Consider the following 11659-nt stretch of genomic DNA (forward strand, 5'->3'; position numbering starts at 1 on the left):
GGCCCACTGAAGCTAGAGGCATCTCTTCACTCAGGCAGCTGCTGACTGCTAAGGCTGACAAGCCCAAGGTCAACAAATAAAATGGCATAGTCCCAATGTTACCAAACCACATGGCAGGCCATTAATTCAAGGCCATTGAAAGTCTCAAGGTTGGCAGAGCTTGTTCAGGTTGCTGAATTACAACACGGCTACATGCAGGGTTCAAGCATGCTATAAACTAGAGACCGTTCCCAAAGCTGCTTTTTATATACAGGAAGCAGACCACATACCCAAAGCAGCTACTCAGCTGCGTGTGGTAGATCCCATCATGGAGTAGACTGCCAGTCTCATCATGGGTAATACTTCATCTAGCTGCCCAGCCACTCAACCAGGCCCAGCCAAGTTGACACACAAATTTAACCACCACAATTCCACCCCTTGTCAACTTGTCACCTGTACAGATCTTCAGTGGGTGGTATCTGTACAGATCTCTTCACTGGGTGACTCCAGTTCCCTAGTTCCCGAGTGGCGACCTCACCCCCTTGGCCTGGCGGGCCCCCTTCCTCACTCCTGGACATGGCAGCCCCGCCCCCTCACTCTGGGGCAGCGGCTATGGCTCCACCCACTAGCTCACACAAACAAGCAGCCCCACCCTCCAGAACCAAGGTGCTGAAACCTAGGGAGCTGTGGTGGTTCCGCCCCCAAAGGCCATGGTCCTACCCTGAAGGCTGAGGCAGCTCTCCTTCCCGTTTCCTTGGTCTCTCCGCTTCTGCCAATTAATGCCCGAGGGCAACCCACTCTGCCAGGAATCTTCCTGCCTAAAGGACACTCGATTTCTTCCTCTAGCCTGGCCAACCTGCTACTCCACCTCATGCTGGTCTTTTCTGCCAATTAATGCCCGAGGGCAACCCACTCTGCCAGGAAGCTGCCTACCCAATGGAACCGGGCTTTCTCCTCCGTGGACTGGTAAGCCTGTTCCCATTTAATGTCGCCTCCGGGTCCTGCTACTACCATCTCTCAGGCTGGTCTCTCTATCTACTCCTGCCGTCTCTTATGTTGGTCTCTCGGCTCTGCTGCTGCCGTCTCTTTTCTCATGCCACATACCAGGTTCTCTCTGCCAGGGTCTCGGGTCAAGGATGCGCTCCATTCCTGTTTCCACATTTTAGGTATCTGTCAGAGCAGAACCCCACTCTCTTGGTACCATATTCTGTTCTGGTTACCCAGTGCCGCTCTGACAGAAATATACCACAAATGGGATGGCTTGAACAAACAGGAGTTTATTCTTACAATTTGGAGGCTTCAAGTCCAAGTTCAAAGTGCCAGGCTCTAGGGGCTGGGTGAAAGCCCCTCAACCTTGGGTTCAGCTCTGCCTCTTGCTCCCAGCCCACTGGAGCTAGAGCCTTTTCTTCACTCAGACAACTGCTGGCTGCTGAGACTGACAAACCCAAGGTTGATAAGTAAAAAGGCACAGTCCCAATGCCACCAAACCACACGGCAGGTCATTAATTCAAGTCCATTGAAAGTCCCAAGGATGGCACAGCATGGCAGGCTGCTGAACAACAACACGGCCACAGAGAAGGTCCAAGGTGCCACAAGCTGGAGACCATTCCCAAAGCTGCTGTTTATATCCAGGAAGCAGACCACATACCCAAAGCAGCTACTCAGCAGCTTGTGGTAGATCCCATGATGGAGATGACTGCCAGTCTCATCATGGGGAATACCATATCCAGCTGTCCAGCCACTCAATCAGGCCCAGCCAAGCTGACACACAAACTGAACCACCACAGTAATTAAATAACTTCAAACAAATAAAAGCCCAGGTCTAGTCGGCTTCATTGGTTAATTCCACCAAATATTTAAAGAGCTAATACCAAGGAACGAACACTTTCCAACTCATTCTGTAAGGTCAATATTACCCTGATACCAACACTAGACAAGGACATCAAAAGAAAAGAAAACCATAGAGCAATAACTCTCATAAATATAGATGTAAAAATCCACAACAAAATACTAGCAAACCAAACCTAGCAACATATAAAAAGGATTATATGCCATGACAAAATGGGATTTGTCCCAGGAATGCAAGGTGGGTTTAATATTTAATGTAATGAACATTAGTAATATAATATTTTATATTTATAGCTGACATTCAGCTATCACTATCAACCACTTAGAGGAGGATTGGTGAAGGAGATCCTGAATAGTGTGGGAGAACAATGTAGAACAAAACTCAAAATCATAAAAAAAAGACTAGGTTTGCTGGTAACCTTCAGGTCTGGAACTGCATTCACTCTTGTGGCTTCCAGCCAAACAATAGACAGGCATGTGGGGTCAATATTTACATCAGGTAGACATACTCCTTGAAGCGATCAATTGTGGGAGAACAGAAGGGCAGTGTTTGCATAGGGAGACAGCTCAGGGAGTAGAAAGTGCATGGGAGGGAAGGATACAGGGAAGAGGTAACTATGGGGAGGAAGTGGGAAGAGAACTGTTACACTGTGGGGAATTGCAGTCAGTGGCATGAGACAAAATGTATATGAACTGCTGCATGGAAAATGAATTTGCTCTGTAAATTTTCACCCAAATTGCAATACATTTAAAAAAAAAAACACATCATATTAACAAAATAAAAGAGAAAACTCACATGATTATCTCAATAGGCTCAGAAAAAGCACTTGATAATTTAACATCTATTCCTGATTAAAAACTCTGAGCAAATCAGAAAGAGAAGGAAACTTCCAATCCAATATGGGTAGTGTCTTTATATAAGACACAAAGAGAGAGAAAAATGGCAGTGTAAAGATGGAAGCAGAGATATGAGTGATCTATAATCCAAGGAATGTCAAGGATCACCAGCCATCACCAGAAGCTACAGGGGCATGGAACAGATGCTCCTCTAGAGCCCTCTAAAGGAACCAATACTCTGATTTTGGACTATGACACAATAAAGTTCTGCTCTCATAAGCCACCTAATTTGTGGTACTCTGTTATAGGCAACCCTACGAAATATAAACATACAGTATGAAAACTCTATCGCAATGAAACTATTACAGTAAAGGATGCATCCTTCAGAGTTTAGCCTTGCAACAAATTACCAGACTCATGCTGCTGCTGTTGTTGTTAGGTGCCATCAAGTCAGCTTAAACTCACAGCAACCCTGTGTACAACAGAATGAAATGCTGCCCCATCCTGCACCAGCCTCACAATCCTTGCTGTACCCAATAAGCCCACTGTTGCAGCCACTGTGTCAATCCATCTGGTTGAGGGCCTTCCCCTTTCTCGTGGACCCTCCACTTTACCAAGCATGATAGCCTTCTCCAAGGATTGGTCCCTTCTGACAACATGACTGAAGTAGCTGAGACGAAGTCTGGCCATTCTTGCTTTCAAGGAGCATTTCTGGCTGCACTTCTTCCAGGACAGATTTGTTAGTTAAAAAAGGTCTTTTGCAGCAGATTTGCCCAGTGCAATATACCATCTGATCTCTTGACTGCTGTTTCCATTGGTATTATTATGGATCCAAGTAATATGAAATCTTTGACAACTCTAATCTTTTCTCCATTTATCATAAGGCTGCTTATTGGTCCACTTGCGTGAATTTTTATTTTCTCTATGTTGAGGTGTAATCCATACTGCATTCTACAGACTGCAGTCTTTAATCTTCATCAGTAAGTGCTTCAAGTCATCTTCACTTTCAGCAAGAAGGCTGTATCGTCTGCATATCCAAGTTGTTAATGAGTCTTCCTCCAATCCTGTTTTCACATTCTTCTCCATATAGTCTACCTTCTTCTCCATATAGCCTAGCTTCTCAGATTATTTGCTCAGCATACAGACTGAATAAATACGGTGAAAGGATACAACCCTGATGCGCACCCTTCCTGATTTTAGACCACGCAGTATCCCCTTGTTCTGTTCAAACGACAGCCTCCCAGTCTATGTACACGTTCCTCATGAGCACAATTAAGTGTTCTGGAAGTCCCATTCTTCTCAATGTTACTCATAATGTGCTATGATCCACCAGAGTCATACTTGCAAAAAAACTGACAACTAGCTCTAAATGGTTCTTAATAGAAAGAACAATCTAAGTCTCCTAGACTCTACCTTAAAGACTATTTCCTCATGGATCTACTGGATGAGGAGAGTTAATTTACTTCCAAACACACTTACATTGTATACTCAACTTGTTACACCCACTGGAAAACACAGGGGCAAAAGTCTGACAAAAATGACATTTTTTCTTGCTTGCACAAAGACAAGCAAATTTCCTTTATTAAAATATGAGAAAATAAAACACAGGAGATGTTTCATAACCTGGGCACTGGGATGAGTAAACATTTAACTACATGGCATGGAGGATACAAGGGGAGTTCATAGATGGCACTGGTGTGAGCTAGCATGACAGGGTAGGGCCACACTGGGGCTACAGCTCTGAGCAGGGTAGGACCCCAACACTCACCTCGAGCTCTTCACTGTCTTTGGGCTTCTCCTCAGAGGTCTGTTTAACAAAGTCAGGGATGAGGATTTCCAGCGTAGCTCGGGCTATAAAAACAAAAACCCTGAGGGTGAGAGACTAGATATAGGCCATCTTCCCAGAGCATGGAGGGGAGGACTGACACCCCACCACCTCTCCTGTGAGCTGTGTGCTGGCTATCCTGCAGGGCCAACGAGTTGTTTCCATCAGGGGGGAGGGTGTGTCAGGGTCACCTCGGCTCAGAGGGGTGAATAAGGGCCTTCTATAGCAGCAGTGCTTTGGAGACCGGGAAAGTAGAATATGGGAGAAAAGGCACAGCCTGAGGCAAGAAGAGAGTGGGGCCAGAGTCTGGCAGCCTCACAGCCCACTGAGCAGCACCAGGGAGATCAGATCTACATTTCAGAGGACTCACTTTGGTGGTGTGCAAGAAAATGATTCAGCAGGGCCAAGATCAAGCAGCAAGACCTGAGAGCAGGCTGCCATGGGGAATGATGGCAGTGTTGGGTGATGGGCAGGGAGAAGTGATCGGATCCGATGGCCACTCTGGAGAATACGCTGCCAGGTCAAAGCATGGCGATGGCTCAGATGTCAAGAGCACAGGCACTGCTGTGACAGGGCTGCCACCCACCAGGCTGCAGAGGGAAAACGGGTATGCGCAACAACTGGTGGCCTGATGGTTCGGTGTGACCTGTAGAGTTTCAAGTGCTAGCAAGTCATCCAAGCAAAGATGTCCCAAAGATCTGCTAAAGTCTGGGCTGGAAGCAGAGATCTGAGGAGTGAAAATGGATTCCAGCATGTGGGAAGAAGGATAGGTGACCCCACAGAGGGACACACCAGCACCAGCAATGTCCCAAGGACGTCTTTATCCATACCAAGCCCCACTCTGAAGGTTATCTGCCCCACAACCTTGTTAATACCCAGTTTGGTGAGCTGAGGCAGAATCTCTGTAACAAGGCCAGCAGACTTTCCTGATGATTAGGTGGGCCGTAAATGTTAGTGAGCCAGCCCGGGAAACACTGCACAGAGAGACTACCAACCACCCCCTCATCCCCCACAGCAAAGGAGAGGAGCACTTGGGGCGCGCCAAGCCCAATGAGTAAGAAGTACTTCCAGTGACCCCCAGACCTAGTGAGACAGCAATACAGCTGACCCACTTCACACCCTGATGTGGCAGACCTGCTCGGGAAAACAACATGGCCACATCAGAAACCTCAAGACAGGGTGCTCCGCCAGTACAAGGGCCTGGCAGGAGGCCCCATACCTAGCTTGCAGTGTGCTCTACTTCTCAGAAAAGCCTCAAAAACTCTGATGTAAGGGCAAAAACTATTAGTGCTAAATATGAACAGAAAGAACATGGTCGAGAACAGTGGGTTTTAAGCAGAAAACAAATTTTATAAAGGATGATATACTATGCTGAATAAGTAGTATTCACAAAGATTGGAGCCTGAAGGACTCAAGAAACTTCCTTCATAAATGTTAAAACCACTTAAGAACAATGCTGACAGTATGATGATTCCTCTGCTTCTCATACCTTATGGCACACCCCAATTTTTCTAGGTTTTTTTTTAAAAAAAAAAAACCTTCTCTGGAATGTGTGCCCAGCATCGCCCCACTGGCTGTGAGCTCATCCATACCTAAGTGAATCATGACAAGGGCTGGAGACTTGACCTAGCCGTCCCTGAACAGGTAAGGGGGCTTCCACTTTTAATCTTCACATTCTACTACATTTCCATAAGTCTCTTCCAATGAGCATGGTAATTTTAAAAAATAACAAGATAGATGACTAGACAAATAAGATGAATTTACCCCACCTCAACCCTTCCTCACGGCCGCTGCTGCTCAGCCCCCTCCTTGACCACAGGCTACGAGACTGACACAGCCGTGTGTGTATTTCTGCAACACCCAGCAAGCACATTACCAGCTTTATTCTTCGCAAGTTTTTTGCTGCTTGCAGTTCCAGATCCGTAAGTCACACCATCAATGGTCACCGAGGCACCAAAAGGCTCACTTGGGTTCTCTTAAAATTAAAATTACTTGTTTTAAAACACACTTGCCAAGACATTGAAAGCATATACACACATAGGCCTGTGCGTGAGTGCGTATGCATCCACACACAGACAGACACACAATCTGTTCACATCAGAAGACAAGGTGGAGTCAGGGGCCGCACCCTAAACAGAGCAAGTTTCGAACTACAACTGCTCCAAGACCTGGGGAGTCACTGAGGCATGGAGGCAGGACAGAGCACAGAGCCAGGACCATCCCAGGAAATGGAGAATATGGTGCAGCAAGCTGGCAGGAAAGCAGGAGGCTGGGCTACTGAGGATAAGGATCAAAGTCTCTGAAAGACAGACAGGAAGGATTAACACAGGACTGTTGGGGGCTGGGATGCACAAGATGGACTGAGGTGAAATACAGAAACGATCAAAGACCCCCTAGGTTTCAGCTTCCAAGAGGAAGGCAAACTCTGGTTTTTACAATGGTGGGATGAAGATGTCCATGAAGACAGGGTTAATAGGTAGCATGGGCCTAAAGACCCTTTACCCACTGGGAGACCAGGCAAAAGGCCCAGCGCACAGCAGGGGAGGCCTCCCTTAGAGAAAGGCAGTCTGAGACAACAAGGGTTCCAGAACTGGCAAGGCAGACAGGGCAAGGACAAAAGGAAGGCCGGGAAAGGGGCATCATGAAGGGGAAAGCAGTCATTCACCTTCAGACAAGCACATCTCTAGGAAAGGGACCATCAAGCTGCACCATGCTTTTCTCTGCTTTCCCCTTTAATTCCTATTCCATTAGAGTAGGACCCACCTCCCAGCCTTGAGCAAAATAACATTTGTCATTTATTACTGAAACGGGTAAAAGTCAAACTTACCACATTCAAAGAAATTGTAAACGGGGCGGACCTTGAGGACACGCTGCATATATTCGTGCAGGATGCACACCTCGGATTTCCCATTAGGATTAATGACAAATTCTGGGACAAGAAGGAATGTCTCAGTAACAGCCTGAGGCTAGCCACAAGCTAGCACCCAGAGCCCTGGGCCTACACATCTTACTCAGACATTTAATTAGGGACCTGCCACAATGAAAGTGGCAGATCTCTGCAATCATAAGATAAACGTAAGCCGTGAATTAAAACGTATGTCACTCACAACACACTCTAAAGGCATCAAATTAAAATCAAAGCCTATTCAGGCTACTAACCTTCAAACTTACAAATCACAACTCACCTTTCTTTGTGGGTGCATCTTGTACAGATAAAGTGATAAGTTTCTGATTGGCTGGCAGGATAGGCCTCTCGGACTCAGCCTGTTTCCGCTTCATTTCTCGGTTGAACTGCCGCCGCTCGGCCCAAGTCCTGAATTTTTTCACAGTAACTTGCTCAAAGTCAAAACGCTTCTCCAGGTAGTTCCGAAATTCCTCAAGATCTGTCCAAGATTTACCAGAGAAGCACATTACAAACCTCCTCTGTAGGAGTTAGGTCGCCTGTACTCAGTCATCAGGGCAGCAAGGGGTGGCCCATCAAGCAGGTCCAAGTCATGAGACACCCATCTTCCTGCCTGCCCTTCGTCCCTTTCAAAGGGTAGAGAAAGAAAAGAATCATTCCTCTCACTCTGTCACCTCAAGTTATTCTGGCAAGTTCCCGAAAAGGCAAATTTCTAGAATATCCTTTTAGTTTATTGGTGGAAGAACTATACAAAAATTAAAAAGGAAAAAGCCAAAAACAAACAAATCACATGGCCTTCAGGGCCTTTCTCTCTGTAACAAAACAGGTCGACAGCTGCTGAGGCAGATGTGCCCACAGCCAGCCTAACTTACGAGCAGGCACGTTCTGCTATCCACACAGCTGGCCCACCTCACTGTCTCCCCTCCAGCCAACCTAGCCACATTTGTACTCAGCAGGCACACCTGCTGGCTCCTTGTTTCAGGGGCTTTACACCTGTCTCACCTCTACCCACAAGGCCCTGGTTCAGTCTCAGGGCTCACTCCTACTGTGTCTCGGTGTAACTTGTTCAATGATGTTCTGCCTGGACTTCCTGTTTTGTTTTCTTCCCAGCTCCCCTCCCACTTCCTCCCGAGAGTTACCTCTTTCCTGTGTCCATCCCTCCATGCACTCCTGCCCCCTGAGCTGTCTCCCTGTGTATAAACAGCCCTTTTCTCCCAGGATTGTTCTCTCCAAGGAGTGTATCTACCTCATGTAAATGTTCAACTCCTATACCTATCTTGTTTGGCTGGAAGCCACAGGCGTGGGTTCAATTCCAGACCTGCAGGGCAGCTAGGGGCCTTAGTCTCAGTGGTTCCACCAGACTCTTTCGGGCCAGCAAACCTAGTCATCTCCCCCCGCCCCTTTTTTTTTCCCAAATGATTTTGAGTTTTGTTCCACATTGTTCTCCCGCTCTATGAAGGATCTCCTACATAGATCCCCCTCCAAGTGGGTAACAGTGGTAGCCAGGCACCATCTAGTTCTTCTGGTCTCATAGTTGTATAGGCTGCAGATCTCATGGTGTACCAATTGCTAGGACTAATTCTTTCCATGAATCTTTGTTTTTCTTCATTCTTCTTCATTCAACAAGCTCAACTGGCATACCATACCACACAAAATTTTGTTCCACCTCCTACTTTGATGAGTAGCAAGTGGGATCTTAAAAGCTTGCAAGTAGCCATCTAGATACAACAACAGGTCTCTCCTCATCCAGGGCACAGAAGAACAGACTTCCTGTTTTGAATGCAGCATCCGCTGCCCTCCTTTCCAGGCTCACATCTGCCTCATTTCTTTGGGACTCTGTCTTTCACACTCCCCACCACGCCTCAGTCCTAAGAGCAATGCCAGGTCTCTGTAGGTAGTCAATGAGACTCTACACTAACACAGCGGCACAGTTCAAGGACAGAGAGCTCCCATGTAGACAGATGAGACTCTGAGACATGTTCCAGATTTTGTTTTTAAAGTTACAAAACAATACACCTGTAGCCACTTATCAATTATAAATTGAAACTACATGTTTCTATACACATAAATGCAGAGAAGCAGATCTGGAAAGATGCACATAATACAAGCACCAGTGTTCACAGCTGGGAAGGGAGATGAAGTTGGAAGGGTTGTTTTTAAAACAACAGGAACACCATCAGGTATTATGCATGTATAAAAGACCATTAACTAAAAGGAAATGTGAACTCTGGTTTTTTCAAAGGGGGGGGGGTGTCCCATCAGGAAGAGAGAGATGTGGAGGTGAGAATACAGGAAGAAGCCTAGGTGACATGTACATCAGGTGAACCGGGGCAACCCAGGAAATGCCTTGCTTTGCCACAAACTTGCAACCCGGTTCTCAGCGCTCTAGCCCAGTGGCAGCTAACAAGCTCATGGCTCTCTCTAGGTGGCATTGGCTTTCTCCTTTCTTGTGGCTTCTCACCCTCCTTCCTCCTCCACCTCTAGGACCACACTCTATGACTTGTCTTCCCACCCCTTTCCTGGTCTCTTCACTGGTGGCCTTGCCCTCCACAGAAGCTGCATCCCTCAGTGACAGCCACCTCCTCTCCAAGGCACAGCCCCAGACTCACCCTGGGTGGCCACTCAAGCCTCCGGGCTGCTGCTCAGGCCTGCCTCCCACACTCCCAAGGGCAAACCTCTCCTTCCTTGACAGCAGTGCCTAGCTCATGTCTTTTCTAGGGCTCCACCTCCCAATCACAAGTCCCCTGACACCAGGGACACACCAGCACAAGAAAATACCCACTGTGTGCAATTCAATCCCTCCCCTCAAACCCAGCTGGCTCCCTGGGTCTCGGGTGAAAGTGATCAAGGGGTTTTCAGTGCAAGTAATGACCTGCCAACAGGCTGCCCACAGGCCTGGCCACCCCACCTCGCTGAGCCTGGTGCTACTCTCTCCCTTTCCACATTGCATTGCCCAGGCCAAAGGCTAGGTGCCCTCTGGCCTCCGAGAAGTGCCAATAAAGCCAGTGAACTCCCTTCTGTAGGCTCTTCCTCCCTACAGGGAACCCACAGGGAACACTTCCATTCTGGAGTGAGACTTCATATGTAACCTGCCCCCAGCACGGGGATTGCTGCCCTCCATGCAGAGTGTGGGGATACCACCAGATTAGGCCTCTTGGCAAGAACTTCAAACTTTGTTATCTGTTTAAAATCTATCATAAAGTAAAAAGTAACATTTCACCAAAAATCTTAAGGTATTGAAATAATGATGCACTGAACTTTGTGTGTACGTTCTATTTACAATTATCTGTTATTTCCAGTAAGAGCAGTAAAAAATATATAAAATTCAGACATTCTCATGAAAACTAAGAATTTCCATGGATTTAAGAAATGAAATGTGAACTCTGATCTTTTCAAAATTGTCTTCTACATGCTCCTACCATCCAAAGCTAATGGCAAAGCTACTGAGGAGAGTAGCAGGACACTGGTGGGGGAGTGCAGTTGCCCCTGTGGTCAAATACCCGCCTCTCCAAGGACAGCCAAGGGACAGGGCAGCAGCATCAGTCCTTGGCCACCTGAATCTCAGCTTGAGTAGATCAGACGGAAGCTGATCATGGAGCTGGGAACAGCACAGAAGCCCCCCAAGCCTTCCAGGTGCTCTCCAGTCTTAGCCTAGGGTCCATCTCACTGGCCACTGTATAATTTCTGGTCCCCCAGGTAGAGAGGATTTTCTGGGTTGCTTATATCTAGCCTGAACCCCATTTCCAAAAGAGCTGTAGAAAGAGATAAGGAATCAAGAAGGGAAAACAAAGGTAGAATAGTAAGATGAGACCAGAGTGGTGGGGCCACATTCTATGTCAGAAGGCATGCTTTAAGAGTTCTGGCATATTCTGAGTCAGAACATAGACTATAAGAACTTCTATTACTACAGCTGGGTTATAGTCACAGTACCAAGCTCCTGAACCCAGAGCCACCAAGGAAACAAAACCAGGCCCATCCTGTCCAAATTACCCTAGGCAAACCACACCTTTCCTAACATGGGGTCTGAGAGAACTCCTCTACTGGTTCTCAGAAGGGAGGAATGACCTCCTATTTAGCTTCACACTAATGCCATCGCACCCAGCACTTGGTCATAGGAGAAATTTCCCGTGGAGCTAACAAAGAGGGAAATCAAAGGTCAGGCAGCAGCAACAGGCTTTTAGGAGAAAAGGTCCAGAATCAGGCCTTGTTGTTGTTTTTATTATGTGCCGTCGAGTCGGACCTGACTCATAGCGACCCCTCCTTGGGTT

At 47.1% G+C, this 11659-nt stretch overlaps 1 protein-coding gene across 1 annotated transcript in view; it reads right to left on the reverse strand.

Annotated features, from left to right (window-relative positions):
- Positions 1-11659, reverse strand: part of DGCR8 (DGCR8 microprocessor complex subunit) — a 62986-nt gene that overhangs the window by 38831 nt on the left and 12496 nt on the right. Inside the window, exons 5-8 of the mRNA XM_007957959.2 lie at positions 7675-7872; positions 7317-7418; positions 6366-6464; positions 4433-4515 (exon numbers count right to left, since the gene is read on the reverse strand). Of these exons, the coding sequence (XP_007956150.1) occupies positions 4433-4515; positions 6366-6464; positions 7317-7418; positions 7675-7872 (482 nt within the window). The remainder of the gene's footprint in view (positions 1-4432; positions 4516-6365; positions 6465-7316; positions 7419-7674; positions 7873-11659) is intronic.

The sequence above is a fragment of the Orycteropus afer genome, unplaced genomic scaffold (genome assembly GCF_000298275.1).
Source record: "Orycteropus afer afer isolate SDZICR_OR568_19922 unplaced genomic scaffold, OryAfe1.0 scaffold00829, whole genome shotgun sequence".
In the NCBI taxonomy this organism is placed as follows: Eukaryota; Metazoa; Chordata; class Mammalia; order Tubulidentata; family Orycteropodidae; genus Orycteropus; species Orycteropus afer.